Source organism: Coregonus lavaretus (assembly GCF_964263955.1).
Source record: "Coregonus lavaretus genome assembly, chromosome: 28".
NCBI lineage: Eukaryota > Metazoa > Chordata > Actinopteri > Salmoniformes > Salmonidae > Coregonus > Coregonus lavaretus.
Genome location: NC_140015.1, coordinates 16,264,991 through 16,287,355, shown reverse-complemented (window position 1 = coordinate 16,287,355; position 22,365 = coordinate 16,264,991). Strand labels below are relative to the sequence as shown.

At 42.1% G+C, this 22,365-nt stretch overlaps 4 protein-coding genes across 4 annotated transcripts; 1 reads left to right on the top strand and 3 right to left on the bottom strand.

Moving 5' to 3' along the window:
* Positions 1-345: 345 nt before the first annotated feature.
* LOC311103994 (hemoglobin embryonic subunit alpha-like) lies at positions 346-1,071 on the top strand (the record flags this gene model as incomplete). Its single annotated transcript, XM_084145632.1, has 3 exons — positions 346-440; positions 549-756; positions 943-1,071. 3 exons carry the CDS (start codon positions 346-348, stop codon positions 1,069-1,071), a joined length of 432 nt encoding a protein of 143 aa, XP_084001758.1.
* A 1,948-nt stretch (positions 1,072-3,019) lies between these two features.
* On the bottom strand, positions 3,020-3,811 carry LOC311103991 (hemoglobin subunit beta; the record flags this gene model as incomplete). The annotated part of the gene is made up of 3 exons (XM_084145629.1): positions 3,020-3,148; positions 3,258-3,480; positions 3,720-3,811. The coding sequence occupies 3 exons, from the start codon at positions 3,809-3,811 to the stop codon at positions 3,020-3,022; spliced, it is 444 nt and encodes a 147-aa protein (XP_084001755.1).
* Positions 3,812-11,941: 8,130 nt separating this feature from the next.
* LOC311103983 (hemoglobin subunit alpha-4-like) lies at positions 11,942-12,822 on the bottom strand. Its single transcript, XM_084145620.1, has 3 exons — positions 12,713-12,822; positions 12,177-12,384; positions 11,942-12,085 (listed from the first exon to the last, which is right to left on the bottom strand). Exons 1-3 carry the CDS (start codon positions 12,805-12,807, stop codon positions 11,957-11,959), a joined length of 432 nt encoding a protein of 143 aa, XP_084001746.1. The 5' UTR covers positions 12,808-12,822; the 3' UTR covers positions 11,942-11,956.
* Positions 12,823-21,199: 8,377 nt separating this feature from the next.
* LOC311103984 (hemoglobin subunit alpha-like) lies at positions 21,200-22,079 on the bottom strand. Its single transcript, XM_084145621.1, has 3 exons — positions 21,935-22,079; positions 21,503-21,710; positions 21,200-21,391 (listed from the first exon to the last, which is right to left on the bottom strand). Exons 1-3 carry the CDS (start codon positions 22,027-22,029, stop codon positions 21,263-21,265), a joined length of 432 nt encoding a protein of 143 aa, XP_084001747.1. The 5' UTR covers positions 22,030-22,079; the 3' UTR covers positions 21,200-21,262.
* Positions 22,080-22,365: the final 286 nt, after the last annotated feature.

Sequence of the window (22,365 nt, the reverse complement as noted above, 5' to 3'; positions counted from 1 at the left end):
TGTGATAATCATGTATTTCTTCTTTTTTTTTTCATAATTTTTATCCATCTCTACCCTGTGTGTTTTGTGTTTGATATTGTGTGTTGCTCACAAGGTGCTAACAATGTCTTTGTAAGTCTTGTATGGAGGACTGTACCAACTTGTGTTTTTGTTCAGTAAAACAAGCAAATAAAGAAATAACTTGTGAGGCATTGTGCCTATTGAAAATTAACAAAAGGCATGTTGCATCTTGTGTATCTTGGAGGTGGGGCTGCATTGGGTGGGGCTCGCGGCTAATATAAAAAGGCTTCGTTTGTAAGAGCTCATCACTGAACTTTTACTTCAGCATCGTCTTTAACGACAATCATGAGTCTCACCGCTAAGGACAAGGCAATGGTCAAGGCCTTCTGGGCCAAGGTGGCCGGCAAGGCTGAGGACATCGGATGCGATGCTCTGTCTAGGTAATGGATATCTTGCTGCTAATTTTATAGCTGTTTTTGAAGTAAAAATGTAGACTATTTGGTGTTAGCGTTCCATCTTTCTTGACATGTCTTTTTCTTCCCGTGTAGGACGCTGGTGGTGTACCCCCAGACCAAGACCTACTTCTCCCACTGGAAGGACCTGAGCCCCGGCTCTGCCCCAGTCAGGAAGCACGGTGGGACCGTCATGGGAGGCATCAGTTTAGCCGTGGCCAGCATCGACGACCTCACCGCAGGTCTCCTCACCCTCAGCGAGCTGCATGCCTTCACGCTGCGTATCGATCCCGCCAACTTCAAGGTCAGGACAGTCACAGCATTATTTATAATAATTTGTTTAGCGTTGACACCAAATCAAAATGTATAGTTAAAATGCATTAAAAACATATCGGGTACTCTTTACAGTAAAATGGACAACATTGCTTATTAAATAAAATAGCCTATTAAAACATGTAGCGTACTAATTTCCATTCCTTTCGTCCTGTAGATCTTGTCCCACAACATCTTGGTGGTGCTGGCTATCTTGTTCCCGGATGACTTCAATCCCGAAGCTCATGTGGCCATGGACAAGTTCCTGGCCGCCGTGGGCCGGGCTCTGTCTGAGAAGTACCGATAAACTGTGGGCAGAAGGCATCAGACCAGACGGATTGCAGCATTGATCAGCACTGTGCTCAGCTCTGTATTGATCTAAAATATAATTAAATGTTCAAACGCACATATTTATGTTTTTTGGTCTTTACTTTGGTTTTTAATGAGTCGTGCTGTAGAGCACAGGACCTGATATGATGAAATACGTTGCTGTTTGCAAGGCTGAAAGACATTGAAACTCAAAAAGGTAATCATAAAGAAAATGGAGACTATATACAAAACATTGCCACAAAAATCTGTCCTCAGAGAAGTTAGCAGTAAAAGTTAAAAAAGTAAAAAGAAAAAAATCGAGAAGAGGAACAAAGTTGAAATAGTAGCCTATAGATGAATCAAATGGCTCGCTTAGAACTTGCTATTGATGAACGAGATTGAACAAACTATTTGACATAGGACCACATAAACAAAATGGAAAAAAGGATTTGACATAACAAAATAATATATATTATAAACTGGGTGGTTCGAGCCCTGAATGCTGATTGGCTGAAAGCCGTGGTATATCAGACTGTATACCATGGGTAAGACAAAACATGTATTTTTACTGCTCTAATTATAATAATATAATAATATAATATACCATTTAGCAGACGCCCTTATTGCTTAATTAGATAATTAGGCTAATTAAGGACTCATATATATATATGTATATATATATTATGAATGGATTTATATTATTTATTAATAACATTCCTAAACTCTATACACATAAAAACGTATAAAACGTATAAAACATAGCCTAATGGTTTTGCTGATCATGCTATAATTGTAACATATTATTAATGTATTTTGATAAACCAATGTGGTTAAGTTTTCATAAAATGTGAAAAGTTACATGTTGCATTTATAAATGATGTAAAATGAAATACACAATGACTTGAATAGATTCCTATCTGAACACTTTTTGTAAAGTTATCATGGTTCTGATAAATGTATTTTGTATTTTATAGGGTTCTTTTCACTAACTGATTTATTGTTATTAATAAATAAAAATGTATCTCATGTTGATCTGGTTAAAGCTAGAATCCTTAATTGAAACAATAACAAAGCGGTCACGATCTGTTTTGGTAAAAAACTGAGGGATGGGCCTGGAGAAATCTAACCACTCTCAAATGCATAGACAGAGCTATGGATGCAAGGACTGCCCATCCATGATATCAAAATTATAGTTTTAACCATGTTTTGAGGCAATACAGTGTTTGTTTACATTTACTTTGTTTACAAACAGAGTAAAAGCATAAAACAAGCTTAGGCCTGTATTTTGGGTTCTGATGGGGTACGACAGTTGAACTGAGCTCATGAGGCATATACAAGTCATATTCTTTAAGAATCAATGGTAAATATTATTAATTCAAAAATATATATATGTAGCAACTAGGGAGTCTAGGTTTAAACTCTTGATCACTCAACAATTCCTTGCCACACTAATCCATTAACCTAACATAGAATACCAGATCTGTTATGAAAAGTCCTGTTTACTTTTATGAATTAGATGATTGTGTGTGTTTAAACAGGAATTAATCATTGCAGTCCTGATATCATTTAACGCATTGTATCCATTCTGCACCATTAAACACAAGGTTGTATTTATTATATGCATTGGTTTGTTCGTGCACAGCTAATGTAACATGTCAGCGTGGTTAATTGGAAAATATTTTAGTTATTTGCCAAATATTTGTATATATCGCTCATTATCAATATCTGATAACAAGGCAATATTTACACACTTAGCTCATATTGCATTAGGTCTACCATATGTGCCACCATATTGATGTTCATGCAAGAAAAATAAGGCACAGATAAAAAATATTCTTTTGCGGAAGATTTTATTTGCTTTAGTAGAAGGAATAACATGTGCCTCTAAACAAATGATCAGCGCTTGTTGGTACTCTGATGGTCGTCGGTCTATGAGCGGAGGGGCTCTAGTGGTACTGTCTGCCCAGGGAGCTCACCACGACGGCCAGGAACTTCTGGAAAGCGCCCTGGACATCAGCGGTGAAGTCAGCACCCATCCTCGCAGCAACGACAATAGTCAGGCAGTCAGCCAGCAGCTGCAAAAGAAAGGAGAAAATTGACATGTAAGAAAATGCATTCTGGCGCAGCATTGAGATAGGCAAGTAGAATATGACCTTGTGAAGTAGAAAAGGATAACTCATTTACCCTGAAGTTGTCGGGATCCACGTGCAGTTTCTCGGAGTGCAGCACACTCAGCTCAGCGTAGGTGGCCTTGATGTCATCCATGTTCTTGACAGCCCGGTCCAGTCCGTGCAGGACGGTCTTTCCGTGAGCGGCGACCTTGGGGTTTCCCTGGATGGCAGCTGCGTTGTACAGGTTTCCAAAGTTACCGAAATACCTCTGGGTCCAGGGGTACACGACCAGACACCTGTAGAAATAATAAACAGTCAAGAATCACACTCAACTTACAGAAATCAATTATTTTGTCGTTTGGAGATGTCCATTACGCGAAAATTACGTGCATGTGTCAAATAAGAACCCGTCTTGAAAAGCGTTATAACAAGCGAAAGAATCTGATAACAACATGACTAATTCCAGTAATTTGTAGGCAACAATGTTTAAGGCACCATAACGCTGACATCAAATAGGGTATAAAGGGTAGCTTACCTGGAAAGAGCCGCGGGGCCCACGTCATCGTAGTCCATCTTCGAGAAGATGCTTTGGATTGTGGCGCGCTCAAAGTCTGTCCACTCAACCATGTTGCTGGCTATGAGGTTGCTTTGACAGGGTTCTTAATGGAGGTTAAGGAATCCTATGCACTTATCCTTTGTTTGAGCACCGTTTTTAAAGTAGCCTACCGGAACACTCCTCCCTAAAGACAGCGATGGGTGGGGTCATGGTAGTAGGTTGTAAAGCCAAGCGTCACAGATTTTACTGAGATAATATAATGTGAATGGAAAGGTTTACTTTTGATAATATACACTCAGGTCCAAAATTATTGGCACCCATTTTTCTTACTTTTTAACTCTGCATTGTTGGGAAAGGGCTCATAGGTAAGCATTTCACGGTAAAGTCAACACCTGTTGTATTCTGCGCATGTGACAAATACAATTTGATTTGATTTGATAAAGATGAGCACAAAATACTGTATAAAATAAATAATACAAATACAGAGCTATATTGTATGCTAAAATGAATTGGACAATTCTATTATTTTATAGGTTTACTAATAGAATTGCTCAGAGAAAGCGATTTTGTTTAACAAGTTATTCAAAAAATCTAAAATCTAGGGGTCAAAATTATTGGCACCCCTATTTTCAATACCGCAGCACCCTTCCCTTCCGACGATAGCGACAATTAACCTTTTTCTCAAATGTTTAATGAGAATGGAAAACACATTGGGAGGGATCTTAGACCATTCCTCCATATAGACTCTTTCCAGATCATTGATATCCTTCATCTGCTCTTATGGACTGGACTGCCCTCTTTAATTCAAACCACAGGTTTTCAATGGGGTTCAAGTCCCAAGACTGAGATGGCCATTGCAAAATGTTGATTTTGTGGTCAATTGACAATTTCTTTGTGAATTTTGATGTGTGCTTGGGGTTATTGTCTTGCTGGAAGATCCACTTGCGGCCAAATGTCAGCCTCTTGGCAGAGGCAACCAGGCTAAAATGTCCTGGTACTTGGTAAAGTTCATGATGCCATTGACCTTAACAAGGGCCCCAAGTACCACACTCACTTGAATATGATTTGCTATTGAAGCTTTATTTTAATCTTCCTTTTAACTCATAGCAACATATCGTTATAGACCACACACTGGCATGGAGGATTTGGAGTTGGGCATATTGGGCCTGTAGGGTATAGGCCTATGTATATTTACGAATACTCTCATTTCAATAAAGGACGGTTATTGAAATGAGTGTGTGGGCACGTGCAAACTGACAATAATGATCTTCAATAGCCAATACGCCACGTTTCATGTTTGTCATAGGCCTATTGAGTCCCAAATTAGTAGAGTTGGAAAATGGTCAGAAATGTGTACAATACAGCCAATTAGGTATTCCTGTTACAAATCTAGTAGCGCCGTCTGCTGTTACTATATGGCACTTTGTTGCACTTTCTTTTTATTGGACGCAGTTCTTGGATAATTTCCCCCTCAATCAAATATCCAGCAGAGGGCACTCTCAACCTTTCATGTAAGTGATACCCAAACATACCATGGCGTTATCAAAGAGGCACACTCATAGAGATAGATAGAGGACTCATCTTCATATCTGTGCCATCATAGCGTCTGCGACAGCAGCGCCATTGAGGCTACAACCCATAGGAATTCCCACCCAGTTGACTACTTTGACTAGGCCTAATTTAAAATGGCAGAAGCATGGTGGAAGCCCTCAAGACATATTCACCCAATTGGAGAGCTAGTCTGTAAAAGTACAATAGATAATGCTTTATTGTTATTATAAGAGCAACTAATTTCACATACTATTTAAAGGAAAGGTTCACCCATTTTGAATGTTATTTCGTTTTGGTGCATCTCTGAGTGATGTTCTATCGATTTCCCGGGTCATTTCATGTTTTCATGTGTATCTAAGTTATTGGCGTTCAAGCAGGCAGAAATCTGTCAGGTGTGACATAGCACTTTAATGAAGTCGCTCTCATTACACTGGAAGTTAATAAAACTTGCACAAGACAGTTTATAGAATAGTCAATTTAAAGATATTTAGGCAATTTATTAATTACTACATTTAGCTAACATTATATCCTAGACACCCACCTGAGTGACCCATACCCCAAAGAGAAGTCCCCATCTGTTTTATGGACCTGCTGTGAGTTGCCTATATGCAACCTAAACAGAACAATAGCAGCACCGCCCCCTCAAGATTCTGAGCCTGCCTGGCAGGGTTGGTCCTACAAAGCCAGAGCCCCCTGATGGGAGAGCATAATACACAAGGAAATTCTCAAAGCTGCTAATGAGAACCTTGATGACCTTGTACCTAGCCACTAGCCGGTGGGGATTCCGGTGGGGTACCCCCACCCAGGTAGTGGCAGTGCTGGCAACACTGGCTGCAGTAACCCATGGGGAGGGGGTCACACTTGGACAATCAAAGAGGGGGCTTATTATTGTGGCCCAAGTGGCACAAAATAATCAAAGGTCTGACTGTATGGAGATGCTTGGGAAAAACGGGGTACCAGAGTGTTTGTGTCTCAGGTGAAGAGGGTGGATCTGATCTCCATCACCTAGGACTTGACATAGATTAAATAGATAAATCAGATCTCACATTGTTGTCCATTTTTGCTCAATCTTGCATGCTTTCTCAAACAGCTGTAACTGTATATGCATTCGTAAATCAGGTCCTTTCTAGAGTTGGGCTCTGGGATGTAACAACCGTTGAGCATCTGATCTTATGGTTGATTGTGGAGGAAAGGGGTTGAGTGTGTTAGAGTATGTATGTTTATCCCACATCTGTTGTAAGGGGGTAAGGATGTTAAGGAGAATATAGGATGAACCACAATAATTGTTTGCTAAAATAATAATTGCTTGTCAAAAATGTAATGTAATACAATGGCAATCCGGGTTATAGGTTAAAATCCTACGCATGAACTGCCAACATTATTATGCATATTAATCATTAATGAAGGAAAATAAGATACGCAAGATATTTGAATGGATATATATTTTTTAATAGATATATATATATATATATTGAGGTGAGAGCATTGGAAATGCTTTTGGCGGTTGACCTGCTTCTGTTTTGTGGGTGGCACTGTGTGCTGTTTTCGATGGATGGGTCCTGGCCTCTCGGGGGCCTAGGGATTGGGGGTAATAATACTTTTAACAAAAATGTTTATTTTCAATTTATGATCTGTAGAAACAATGAGAATAGAAAGGTTCAGAACTTTTGTAAAACATCACAGTACAGTTGAAAAATATATGGCAAATAGAAATCCAATATGGATGGTGTTAAGAGATAGATGGGAGGTGTTGAATGGAGCTGAAGGATGGGACTAATAACAACAACTAATAACAACAAGATAACTAATGTAAAGCATACTGTGTCCATAATAAGTATATAGGTTATAGGTTAAGAGCTTTTGTGAAAGAGCACAGTTAGAAAAATATGGCATTTAGAAGCAAACCAGATGGACATCATGAAAATGATCGGAGGAAGTTCAGGAGTAAAAACAAACAAAATATATTTATTGTAGAATTTGACTGTGTCCATGAAATGTATATAGTATGTATGGGCTGGAAGTAGAGGCCTAAGCGTTGTTGTTCACTAGCTTACTCCAATTGGCGTAGGGGTGGTGGGGTTGGAAAGTAATGAAGGGAAATACACTTCTCAAAAAAAATAAAGGGAACACTTAAACAACACAATGTAACTCCAATCAATCACACTTCTGTGAAATCAAACTGTCCACTTAGGAAGCAACACTGATTGACAATACATTTCACATGCTGTTGTGCAAATGGAATAGACAACAGGGGGAAATTATAGGCAATTAGCAAGACACCCCCAATAAAGGACTGGTTTTGCAGGTGGTGACCACAGACCACTTCTCAGTTCCTATGCTTCCTGGCTGATGTTTTGGACACTTTTGAATGCAGGCGGTGCTTTCACTCTAGTGGTAGCATGAGACGGAGTCTACAACCCACTCAAGTGGCTCAGGTAGTGCAGCTCATCCAGGATGGCACATCAATGCGAGCTGTGGCAAGAAGGTTTGCTGTGTCTGTCAGCGTAGTGTCCAGAGCATGGAGGCGCTACCAGGAGACAGGCCAGTACATCAGGAGACGTGGAGGAGGCCGTAGGAGGGCAACAACCCAGCAGCAGGACCGCTACCTCCGCCATTGTGCAAGGAGGAGCAGGAGGAGCACTGCCAGAGCCCTGCAAAATGACCTCCAGCAGGCCACAAATGTGCATGTGTCTGCTCAGACGGTCAGAAACAGACTCCATGAGGGTGGTATGAGGGCCCGACGTCCACAGGTGGGGGTTGTGCTTACAGCCCAACACTGTGCAGGACGTTTGGCATTTGCCAGAGAACACCAAGATTGGCAAATTCGCCACTGGCGCCCTGTGCTCTTCACAGATGAAAGCAGGTTCACACTGAGCACGTGACAGACGTGACAGAGTCTGGAGACGCCGTGGAGAACGTTCTGCTGCCTGCAACATCCTCCAGCATGACCGGTTTGGCGGTGGGTCAGTCATGGTGTGGGGTGGCATTTCTTTGGGGGGCCACACAGCCCTCCATGTGCTCGCCAGAGGTAGCCTGACTGCCATTAGGTACCGAGATGAGATCATCAGACCCCTTATGAGACCATATGCTGGTGCGGTTGGCCCTGGGTTCCTCCTAATGCAAGACAATGCTAGACCTCATGTGGCTGGAGTGTGTCAGCAGTTCCTGCAAGAGGAAGGCATTGATGCTATGGACTGGCCCGCCCGTTCCCCAGACCTGAATCCAATTGAGCACATCTGGGACATCATGTCTCGCTCCATCCACCAACGCCACGTTGCACCACAGACTGTCCAGGTCTGGGAGGAGATCCCTCAGGAGACCATCCGCCACCTCATCAGGAGCATGCCCAGGCATTGTAGGGAGGTCATACAGGCACGTGGAGGCCACACACACTACTGAGCCTCATTTTGACTTGTTTTAAGGACATTACATCAAAGTTGGATCAGCCTGTAGTGTGGTTTTCCACTTTAATTTTGAGGGTGACTCCAAATCCAGACCTCCATGGGTTGATAAATTTGATTTCCATTGATAATTTTTGTGTGATTTTGTTGTCAGCACATTCAACTATGTAAAGAAAAAAGTATTTAATAAGATTATTTCATTCATTCAGATCTAGGATGTGTTGTTTAAGTGTTCCCTTTATTTTTTTGAGCAGTGTATATACAGTGGGGGAAAAAAGTATTTAGTCAGCCACCAATTGTGCAAGTTCTCCCACTTAAAAAGATGAGAGAGGCCTGTAATTTTCATCATAGGTACACGTCAACTATGACAGACAAAATGAGAAAAAAAAATCCACAAAATCACATTGTAGGATTTTTAATGAATTTATTTGCAAATTATGGTGGAAAATAAGTATTTGGTCAATGACAAAAGTTTGTCAATACTTTGTTATATACCCTTTGTTGGCAATGACACAGGTCAAACGATTTCTGTAAGTCTTCACAAGGTCTTCACACACTGTTGCTGGTATTTTGGCCCATTCCTCCATGCAGATCTTCTCTAGAGCAGTGATGTTTTGGGGCTGTCGCTGGGCAACATGGACTTTCAACTCCCTCCAAATATTTTCTATGGAGTTGAGATCTGGAGACTGGCTAGGCCACTCCAGGACCTTGAAATGCTTCTTACGAAGCCACTCCTTCGATGCCCGGACGGTGTGGTTGGGATCATTGTCATACTGAAAGACCCAGCCACGTTTCATCTTCAATGCCCTTGCTGATGGAAGGAGGTTTTCACTAAAAAATCTCACGATACATGGCCCCATTCATTCTTTCCTTTACACGGATCAGTCGTCCTGGTCCCTTTGCAGAAAAACAGCCCCAAAGCATGATGTTTCCACCCCCATGCTTCACAGTAGGTATGGTGTTCTTTGGATGCAACTCAGCATTCTTTGTCCTCCAAACACGACGAGTTGAGTTTTTACCAAAAAGTTATATTTTGGTTTCATCTGACCATATGACATTCTCCCAATCCTCTTCTGGATCATCCAAATGCACTCTAGCAAACTTCAGACGGGCCTGGACATGTACTGGCTTAAGCAGGGGGACACGTCTGGCACTGCAGGATTTGAGTCCCTGGCGGCGTAGTGTGTTACTGATGGTAGGCTTTGTTACTTTGGTCCCAGCTCTCTGCAGGTCATTCACTAGGTCCCCCCGTGTGGTTTTGGGATTTTTGCTCACCATTCTTGTGATCATTTTGACCCCACGGGGTGAGATTTTGCGTGGAGCCCCAGATCGAGGGACATTATCAGTGGTCTTGTATGTCTTCCATTTCCTAATAATTGCTCCCATAGTTGATTTCTTCAAACCAAGCTGCTTACCTATTGTAGATTCAGTCTTCCCAGCCTGGTGCAGGTCTACAATTTTGTTTCTGGTGTCCTTTGACAGCTCTTTGGTCTTGGCCATAGTGGAGTTTGGAGTGTGACTGTTTGAGGTTGTGGACAGGTGTCTTTTATACTGATAACAAGTTCAAACAGGTGCCATTAATACAGGTAACGAGTGGAGGACAGAGGAGCCTCTTAAAGAAGAAGTTACAGGTCTGTGAGAGCCAGAAATCTTGCTTGTTTGTAGGTGACCAAATACTTATTTTCCACCATAATTTGCAAATAAATTCATTAAAAATCCTACAATGTGATTTTCTGGAATTGTTTTTCTCATTTTGTCTGTCATAGTTGACGTGTACATATGATGAAAATTACAGGCCTCTCTCATCTTTTTAAGTGGGAGAACTTGCACAATTGGTGGCTGACTAAATACTTTTTTTCCCCACTGTACATACCTCCATACACACACACACATATCCTTTTTTAAATTATACACTGCTCAAAAAACAGTTGAAGTGTACCTATGATAACAATTACAGACCTCTACATGCTTTGTAAGTAGGAAAACCTGCAAAATCGGCAGTGTATCAAATACTTGTTCTCCCCACTGTATATATATATATATATATATATATATATATATATATATTTGCGAGAGAAAAAAACATATGGGGGATTGGAAATTATGCAGACAATTACATTGATGGAAGTTACAATCTATCTGAAATATTAAAGCTGATCTACCCCCTAAAAACAAACAAAAAAACAACAAACATTAGCTAGTTAATCCAGAGATTCTTACATTCGCCTTGATTCGGCAGTCTCGTCCAGATCATTATGTCATTTGTAGTTCTTTATGATAGCCACATTAGCAGCTAATCAGCATTTCATTTTGGGAGGATAAATACAGGTGAATATATTGATAAAAGTCACCTTGTCCTAGAGAGATTTACACAGTTATCAAAACGTCACGCCAGAGTAAGCTTACGCGAAACACAGCCCTTATTTTAAATTGGAACCATTTCCTTGTTTGACCACTAGGTTTTTTTCACTGCAGTGGATGCTTCTTGGAAAGATGGCTGATGTGTGGCCAAAGCTGTATCTTATTACCTGGCCAGTAGGCTCGGCCTGTAGGAAGTCATCTTTAAGACACTGAAATCTCAGCCATCTCTCACACAACACTCACTGATAATGAATTGCCTTCTTCAAATAATAAATGTTTTTTAAAATGTCACAGTGCTGTCATCTTACATCTTAAAGATATCTTACATCCTAAAAAGACGTTGTTTGAGTCCTGATTGTTTCAAATGTTTTATGAAAATATGGAAAATAGCCTATACAAATATCTGTGTCCAAACTATATGATCTAAGACTGACGCAAGATATCAAATAAGGTTGTTATGTTGCAGTCAACTTCAGGGAAAGTTCCCAAGATTTCCCCATTTAATTTAGAACGCATCCCGTTAAAGTTACGTAAATGGCCTTGTGTAGTTATTTGGCCAGTTACAGCAGGGAAAACAATCATGCTATCCTGCTATATGACAATGAAGAGTAATGTCTGGCCACAACATATTGGTCTCAGGCACATTCATTTAGGACATTTTAATGTCAAGGTGTATGCAAAAGTGGAGTAAAAATATAATTCATTGTGAAGTGCATAATTTTATGAAATGCCCTTGAAACAATGTGAAATAGGCTGTTAACTTTATTTTATAGTTGACGTGACAAATCCATTCTACAAGAGAATCCAAATGTAGCCGACAATATATATCACAAGACATTGTCAGTGTGTCAATATTGGATGGACATTATGCCTTGGATGACAGTTTGACAGCTGAATTCCCGTTTAGCAGTACTTCTCCGCAAGGGCCAGAGCTAGTTGCTGCAGGAACTTGTCCACGGACAGATGGATCTCGGGGGTGAATTCCGCAGGGAAGTAGGCGGCAACGACCACAATCAGGTTGTGAGCCAGGATCTGCAAATGAAAAGGGAAATAGATTATTTCACATTCACACAGGTAAAATCTCCTATTTTGGTGTGTGTTCTTTCCAGTCTTATTCTCTTACCTTGAAGTTGGTGGGGTCCACCCTCAGCTTGGTGGCGTGCAGTTCACTGAGCTTGGACAAGAAATCAACGAGATTGTCCATGTTGCCTACACATTCATCGATCTGATTCATGATGGTGATGCCGTGCTTCTTCACTGGAGCGGAACCGGGGGCCACGGAAGCCCAGTGGGAGAAGTAGGCCTTGGTCTGGGGGTAGACAACCACCATCCTGTCGTGGACATTAGAAATCAGGTGAGCCAAAATGAATATTCAATAATCATTCACACGGTCGGGGCTCCCGCCCTTTCTTCGCCGACATACACTCTTAGAAAAAGGGTTCCAAAAGGGTTCTACCTGGAACCAAAAGGGTTCTCTACCTCGAACCAAAAATGGTTATTCAATGCGTTATCCTATAGGGACAGCTGAACAACCCTTTTAGGTTCTAGAGTAGGCTAAGCATTTATAGCTTTCAAATTGACTGAGGAATTCTGTGTTAATAATTTGAACAGCCTACATGTCACTAGTCTATAATTTATCATACATCGTTATGTAATTACCTGGAAAGAGCCTGTTCTCCAATCTCATCGGATTTAGGGAGGATCTTGCCCCAGATGGCCTTCACCTTGGCTTTGTCCTTGGCTGAGAGACTCATAGCTGCGTCTTGTCCGTTTATCCACCTACAGTGAGGGAAAAAAGTATTTGATCCCCTGCTGATTTTGTACGTTTAACCACTGACAAAGAAATGATCAGTCTATTTGCATTTTAATGAGGGAAATAAGTATTTGACCCCCTCTCAATCAGAAAGATTTCTGGATCCCAGGTGTCTTTTATACAGGTAACGAGCTGAGATTAGGAGCACACTCTTAAAGGGAGTGCTCCTAATCTCAGCCTGTTACCTGTAAAAAAGACACCTGTCCACAGAAGCAATCAATCAATCAGATTTCAAACTCTCCACCATGGCCAAGACCAAAGAGCTCTCCAAGGATGTCAGGAACAAGATTGTAGACCTACACAAGGCTGGAATGGGCTACAAGACCATCGCCAAGCAGTTGGTGCGATTATTCGCAAATGGAAGAAACACAAAATAACTGTCAATCTCCCTCGGCCTGGGGCTCCATGCAAGATCTCACCTCGTGGAGTTGCAATGATCATGAGAACGGTGAGGAATCAGCCCAGAACTACACGGGAGGATCTTGTCAATGATCTCAAGGCATCTGAGACCATAGTCACCAAGAAGGGGACAGGACAATTTCACCGCATCAAAGGGACGATGGACGGGGCCGTCAAATCTTGGGTGAGAACCTCCTTCCCTCAGCCAGGGCATTGAAAATGGGTCGTGGATGGGTATTCCAGCATGACAATGACCCAAAACACACGGCTAAGGCAACAAAGGAGTGGCTCAAGAAGAAGCACATTAAGGTCCTGGAGTGGCCTAGCCAGTCTCCACACGTTAATCCCATAGAAAATCTGTGGAGGGAGCTGAAGGTTCGAGTTGCCAAATGTCAGCCTTGAAACCTTAATGACTTGGAGAATATCTGCAAAGAGGAGTGGAACAAAATCCCTCCTGAGATGTGGGCAAACCTGGTGGCCAACTACAAGAAACGTCTGACCTGTGTGATTGCCAACAAGGGTTTTTCCACCATGTACAAAATCACGTTTTCATGCTATCACAAAACATTTAACAATATGTAGGCTACATGCATTTTATTTCAGAGGAATTAAACAAAAAGCTTTAAAGTTTCATTGAATGAAATAGGCTAATATTCAAATTGAGTAGTGTCCAGTTAAAACGTATCATGCAATTCCCCTGATGAAGGCTAGCCTGTACAACAACGGCTTTTCCCCAACTGACATTTCGATTCATCATTAAAAAATACCAGAAATATGGAACTATCAAATGGGTGGGGCCCTCTGAATATGAAGATAACACACATTTTTAGTCATGCTCTTTCTTCAATAGTTTACACCCAATCTAGGTTTTTATTTTTTAAACAAGACCCTAAATAAACACTTACATTAATAATTAGCATTTTACAAAGATAATATTACAATTCAATGTAAATATTACAACGATAAATTAAAAGAGAATTTAGGGCTAAAGGAACCAAAATCCTTTATTGGTCTATACATTTTACTTTTTGAAATTATGTTCGATTGCATCATTAAGTATGCATGTGTTTATGAAGGCTAATCATTACCTGTTTATTCGATCCGTAATAATTTGAATTGGCAACGCCTAAATGCTGAGCGCAGTGCCATCGTAGGCCTGTGGGGAAAGATCAGCGTGGATGAGATCGGACCCCAGGCCCTGGCCAGGTACAGTATTGTAATATTGATTTAGATATCATTAAATATCCAAGATGGTGTAGTAGTGCAGTCCTGTTTTTGTCGTGTGTCTGTAAATAGCCTGTAAATACCCTGTTTTTGTTTTGTTTTTTTCGTACATATTTCCCTATCAGACTTTTCATCCTTCTACAAAATATACTTTCCTGCAACCTCTATTATTGACTTACCTTTTATCTAGAATCTCCAGTTGAAACTAGCTAGCCAGCTAACTAGCTACTTGCTATTAGCCACAGTTAGCGGTATTTCACCCAGAACATTGGATTTTTCTGCGGGAATAATTGAATCACTGGACATTAATCACCGGATCGCAACTAGCTAGCCGCAACCGAATGGATGTTGCTGTCTGGCTAATTACCACTGCCCCCGATGCAAGCACCAGTTAGCCTCGAGCTAGCCTAGAGCCAGGCTCATATCTACCTCTAGGTCTACCGGACGGGAGTAGCCAGCTAACTAGCTACTTGCTATCAGCTACCGTTAGCGGTTTTTCACCATTGTCTGTGGCCTGCACCACCCACCAGCCAGCTCTAGTCTGGACTATTATTCGGCCAGTCAGCACTGTCTGCACAGCGCGTTATCGACCCAGGACATATCAGTTTTTCTGCCGGAATCACTGAATCACTGGACCTTTAACTCCGGATTCATCGCTACCAGCTAGCTGCAACAAAATGGACGTTGTGGTCTGGCTAATCATCCTGAGCTAGGCCCATCTCCCGGCTATCTACCTCTCTGTCAACCGGACGGGACCACCTAGTGTTGACACGGAGCCCCGCCGATCCTACACGACTGGTCTGCCGACGAAATCGTCTGATGTGGTTACAACAGGCTTCCCGTTACGACGTCGACCACGAAGATTCCATCTGCTAGCCCCGGCCCGCTAGCACACGCTCACCATGGCCTCTTGCTCGCTAGTGCTTTAGCAACCCCCGAACTACCTCCGAACTATCCTACTGCTGTTCACCGGACCTTATGATAACTCAGCTATACAGCTGATGTCTGCTGGACTGTTCCTTTTTACGGTACCGCATCCTGTTTATGTTTAGCCCCAGCCCAAACTGTGTCGTCATTACCAGCTGTTGTCTTAGCTCTCTCAAATTACACCTGTGATTGCTTTATGCCTCTCTCCCATCTCAATATGGTTAGCTTATTGTTGTTTCGGTTATTTCTAATTGTACTATTTCACTGTAGATCCCCCAGCCCAGCTAAACCTGCCTTAGATAGCTCCTTTGTCCCACCCCCCATAAATGCGGAGACCGACTCAATTGGTGCCTCCAGTGATGTAATCTCTTTCATTGTTACCCAACGCTTAGGTTTACCTCCACTTTACTCATATCCTTCCATATCGTTGTCTGTACATAATGCATTGAATCTTTTCTACAACGCCCGGAAATCTGCCCCCTTTATTCTATGTACCCAACGCACTAGAAGACCAGTTCTTAAAGCCTTTAGCCGTATCCTTATTCTAGTCCTCCTCTGTTCCTCCGGTGATGTAGAGGCTAACCCAGGCCCTGCAGCCCTCAGTATCACTCCTTCTCCCCAGGAGCTATCATTTGCTGACATCTGTAATCGCAAAAGCCTTGGTTTCCTGCATGTAAATATCAGAAGTCTACTTCCTAAGTTTGAATTATTCACTGCGTTAGCACACTCCGCCAACCCTGATGTTCTAGCAGTGTCTGAATCCTGGCTTAGGAAGGCCACCAAAAATTCAGAAATTTCCATCCCCAACTATAACATTTTCCGTCTAGATAGAACTGCCAAAGGGGGTGGAGTTGCAATCTACTGTAGAGATAGCCTGCAGAGCTCTATCATACTATCCAGGTCTGTGCCCAAACAATTTGAGCTTCTACTTCTAAAAATCCACCTTTCCAGAAATAGCTGCTTGCTACAGACCCCCCTCAGCCCCCAGCTGTGCCCTGGACACCATATGTGAATTGATTGCCCCCCATTTATCCTCAGAGTTCGTATTGCTTGGTGACCTAAATTGGGATATGCTTAATAACCCGGCCATCCTACAATCCAAACTAGATGCCCTCAATCTCACGCAAATTATCAACGAACCTACCAGGTACAACCCTAAATCCGTAAACATGGGTACCCTCATAGATATCATCCTGACTAACTTACCCTCTAAATACACCTCTGCTGTCTTCAACCAGGATCTCAGCGATCACTGCCTTACTGCCTGCGTCCGTAACGGGTCCGCGGTCAAACGACCACCCCTCATCACTGTCAAACGCTCCCTAAAACACTTTAGCGAGCAGGCCTTCCTAATTGACCTGGCCCAGGTATCCTGGATGGATATAGATCTCATTCCGTCAGTAGAGGATGCCTGGTTGTTCTTTAAAAGTAATTTCCTCTCAATCTTAAATAAACATGCCCCATTAAAAAAATACAGAACTAAGAACAGATATAGCCCCTGGTTCTCCTCAGACTTGACTGCCCTTGACCAGCACAAAAACATCCTGTGGCGTACTGCATTAGCATCAAATAGCCCCCGCGATATGCAACTTTTCAGGGAAGTTAGGAACCAATATACACAAGCAGTCAGGAAAGCAAAGGCTAACTTTTTCAAACAGAAATTTGCATCCTGTAGCACTAACTCCAAAAAGTTTTGGGACACTGTAAAGTCCATGGAGAATGAGAGCACTTCCTCCCAGCTGCCCACTGCACTGAGGCTAGGAAACACTATCACCACCGATAAGTCTACAATAATCGAGAATTTCAACAAGCATTTTGCTACGGCTGGCCATGGTTTCGACCTGGCTACCACTACCCCGGCCACCAACTCTGCACCCTCCGCTGCAACTTGCCCATGCCCCCCCCCCCCCCCCCCCCCCCCCGCTTCTCCTTCACACAAATTCAGACAGCTGATGTTCTGAAAGAGCTGCAAAATCTGGACCCCTACAAATCAGCTGGGCTAGACAATCTGGACCCTTTCTTTCTAAAACTAGCAGCCGAAATTGTCGCAACCACTATTACTAGTCTGTTCAACCTCTCTTTCGTAACGTCTGAGATCCCCAGAGATTGGAAGCTGCCACGGTCATCCCCCTCTTCAAAGGGGGTGATACTCTAGATCCAAACTGTTACAGACCTATATCCATCCTGCCCTGCCTTTCGAAAGTATTTGAAAGCCAAGTTAACAAACAGATCACCGACCATTTCGAATCCCACCGTACCTTCTCCGCTATACAATCCGGTTTCCGAGCTGGTCATGAGTGCACTTCAGCCACGCTCAAGGTCCTAAACGATATTATAACCGCGATCGATAATAGACAGTACTGTGCAGCCGTCTTCATCGACCTGGCCAAGGCTTTCGACTCTGTCAACCACCGCATTCTTATTGGCAGACTAAATAGCCTTGGTTTCTCAAATGACTGCCTCGCCTGGTTCACCAACTACTTCTCAGATAGAGTTCAGTGTGTCAAATCGGAGGGCCTGTTGTCTGGACCTATGGCAGTCTCTATGGGGGTGCCACAGGGTTCAATTCTTGGGCCGACTCTTTTCTCCGTGTATATCAATGATGTCGCTCTTGCTGCTGGTGACTCTCAGATCCACCTCTACGCAGACGACACCATGTTGTATACATCTGGCCCTTCATTGGACACTGTGTTAACAAACCTCCAAACGAGCTTCAATGCCATACAACACTCCTTCAGTAGCCTCCAACTGCTCTTAAACACTAGTAAAACGAAATGCATGCTCTTCAATCGAACGCTGCTGGCACCCGCCCACCCGACTAGAATCACCACTCTTGACGGGTCTGACCTAGAGTATGTGGACAACTACAAATACCTAGGTGTTTGGTTAGACTGTAAACTCTCCTTCCAGACTCACATTAAGAATCTCCAATCCACCAAAGTTAAATCTAGAATCGGCTTCCTATTTCGCAACAAAGCCTCCTTCACTCATGCTGCCAAACATGCCCTCGTAAAACTGACTATCCTACCGATCCTTGACTTCGGCGATGTCATTTACAAAATAGCCTCCAACACTCTACTCAGCAAATTGGATGTAGTCTATCACAGTGCCATTCGTTTTGTCTCCAAAGCCCCATACACTACCCACCACTGTGACCTGTACGCTCTTGTTGGCTGGTCCTCACTACATGTCCGTCGTCAAACCCACTGGCTCCAGGCCATCTATAAATCACTGCTAGGCAAATCCCCACCTTATCTTAGCTCATTGGTCACCATAGCAGCACCCACCCGTAGTCTGCGCTCCAGCAGGTATATCTCACTGGTCATTCCCAAAGCCAACACCTCCTTTGGCCGCCATTCCTTCCAGTTCTCTGCTGCCAATGACTGGAACGAATTGCAAAAATCTCTGAAGCTGGAGACTCTTATCTCCCTCACTAACTTTAAGCATCAGTTGTCAGAGCACCTTACCGATCACTGCACCTGTACACAGCCCATCTGAAATTAGCCCACCCAACTACCTCATCCCTATATTGTTATTTATTTTGCTAATTTGCACCCCAGTATCTCTATTTGCACATAATCTCTTGCACATCTAGCATTCCAGTGTTAATACTAATTGTAATTATTTTGCACTATAGCCTATTTATTGCCTTACCTCCATAACTTGCTACATTTGCACACACTGTATATATATTTTCTGTTGTATTTTTTGACTTTATGTTTTTTTTACCCCATATGTAACTCGGTGTTGTTGTTTTTATCGCACTGCTATGCTTTATCTTGGCCAGGTCGCAGTTGTAAATGAGAACTTGTTCTCAACTGGCTTACCTGGTTAAATAAAGGTGAAAAAAATAAATTAAATAAAAAACACGATAATAGGCTACATAGGCTATATAGCACTATTTGCGCAATAGGATATCGCGGTGTTCACTTTTGGTGCGATACAGACCTTATTGATTGTGAAGTATAATTGTAATTGCAGCCTGTTTTATTTATTTTTAGACTTCTGATCGTATCTCCATGGACTCAGAGGCACTTCAGCACCTTCGACAACCTGTCCACACCCGCTGCCATCATGAGTAACCCCGCTGTTGCCAAACACGGAAAGACCGTGATGCACGGACTGGACAGAGCTGTGCAGAACCTGGATGACATCAAAAACACCTATACTGCAATGAGTGTGATGCACTCGGAGAAACTGCACGTGGATCCCGATAACTTCAGGGTGAGTATTAAACTTTAGCAACAAAAAATGCATTAAATAGCGTTATGAGCCAATGTAAAGCTTATGGCAATATTTAATTTTCCATGTGGTTATTTTACGGTCCCCTCTCCACAGCTCCTCGCCGACTGCATCACCGTGTGCGTGGCCGCCAAGCTCGGTCCCGCCGGTTTCAGTGCTGATACTCAGGAAGCCTTCCAGAAGTTCCTGGCTGTCGTTGTGTCCGCTCTCGGCAGACAGTACCACTAGAGCGTCACTCGACAGTATCAATATGGAAGAGAGATTACACTCCAACTCCAGTCTGTTAGGCTGGAAGCTGTGCCATAGCTACACATATTGAAAATAATAAAAATCAATTTAAAAGCATTTATGTTTTTGAAGTGTTGTTTTTCGATGGAAAATGCTCTCCTGCAATTTTACTAATGGCACATGGTTTCTAGTTAGGCCTTCAGAGGGTTCAAATGAGTGATATATAGGCCTAGGCCTAGGCCTAGGGCTACATATCTTTAAGTTTGAAATCGAAATTATTTCCTAAAGCGTGGACAAATGATCACATAGGCCTAATGTTGCCTCATTTACAAAGTGAAATAGGCCTAACTATTTACATATTTAGATATTGATATTCTTTGTTTTTAGATATTTAGGTATTGGTTTCCTTACAAAAGAATTACTGCAATCCGCTGTCAAGAAATGCTTTTGCCGTTTTTGTACTAAAACCCCATGTAGCCTAAGTCAATCTTTTAAGCACATTTTTAAATGTCATACCCAAGAGCCCGAGGGACTATCCCACTAGTATGCCTACTAGGCTACATTTCAACACATTTTAAAAACAATACACCTTTGTACGAAATAGTAAAACCTTTTAATTTACAGACATTTAGGTTAAGAGATGCGCAAAGATACTTTATTACTACAAAATAAAATAAAATACAATTTTATCAAAAATAAACTACAAAATGCAGCGGTGCCGAAAGGGGTTTGAAAGAAAGTCGAGTCACGGAACTTTCAGAATGAGAGTGAGTGTGTTATATACATTATAACACAACGTGTTCGCTTTCAAAGTCGAGTTCACGTCCCCCTTTGGACCAAATTCACTGCATTGAAAATACAATATACCCTACCATTTGCAACAGAGTCTTGTTGCAAATTACATGGTCATTTTTACCACAATACAAATTACAAAATACTCAAAAGTTATTAAAATATTTAAAATTCATGTAGGCCTAAAATAAATATTTGTTAATCTTTGAATAGGTTTTCATTGTGCCTATGCTGTCTATTCATATAGCCCATTCAGTTTACCAACCCCTGTCGGGAACAACTCCACATTAATCAAATATTAAATGAGGTCAGCTAAATTCATGTTCCACGCATTAGATAGGCTATCCAAAGTTATGGAGAACAACATACTGAGCTAGTGCATGGTGGGCCTAAAGCACTATTTAATACTTACTCCTTCTTTTCTTCATTTAATGTATTAAATCTAGATGTGGTAGTGATCAAATTCAAATATGACTTTGTGATGGTGAACTGCGGTGGAATAAGGACACAAACAGAGGACATAACTTAATGAATTGCCTGTTTCTTTTATTGTGATAACAACAGAGCAGGAACTGAACTCCAATTTATCTGTATTTGTCAGCCAGGGCAGCGGACAAGGCTGCAAGGAATTTATCCACAGCAATGTGCACTTCGGGAGTGAAATCCCCAGGGAAGTGAACAGCCAGGGTCACAAGGATGTTGTGGGACAGAATCTGAAAAGTATATTTTTAAAGTTAATATTGAAGGATTAAGCCATAGCAACAGACTTAGAGTTGATGTCGAAAGTGATCAATATACAGACAATAGGTTATCTGGGAGCGAACCTTGAAGTTTCCAGGGTCAACGCGCATATTGAAAGCGTGCAAATCGCTGAGAGCACTCAGTCCTCCGACGAGGTTGTCCATCTTTCCGACAGCATTACCAATTGCACCCATGATGGTACTTCCATGCTTCTTGACTGGGGCAGAGCCGGGGCTCAGGTCAGCCCAGTGGGAGAAGTAGGTCTTAGTCTGGGGGTAAGCAGTCAGCATCCTGCAAAGGAAGGTACAGAATAGTTTGTACCATAGGCGTTTTTATTCGATTTTCAACTTCTAAGCATTACGCGTATCATATTTCATCCATCGTCTGTGTCTACAATGTAATCAAAGTAGTTGACTTACTGTATGTTAAAATGTTTCGTCCGGGTAGGCACATAGGCCGCTGTCAACAGGTTAAACACAACCATTCTCATAATTCTTTTTTTGAAGAAGGCTTACCTTCCCAAAGCCTCAGCGCCGACGACATCTGCCTCTCCACTAATCTTGCCCCAGAAGGCCTTGACCAAAGATTTGTCCTTTGCTGTCAGACTCATTTTGCTCCTTTTTGATTTCCCTGTATTAAATGTACAAGAAATGAACCTAACAAGTTGACTGTCTATACAACTAGGTCCCTTTATATTATCGTAGAGCAGCAGACACGCCCAGCTACTAGGGTACACTCCCCCTCCACTGTAACCATCTTGGTCAAAATCCAATAGTAAGAACCGTTATCTTGGCTTTCATGAAATATTACATTAGCGTTTTTATATCAGGTAATTCAATAAGATGTCAGAGGGCTATGCTTCTAATCATATCCATAATTAATTTTGTTCCTTTTTGTGGCCTACGTTTTCATCTTCTGGCTGTACTGTAACACAATACATATACAT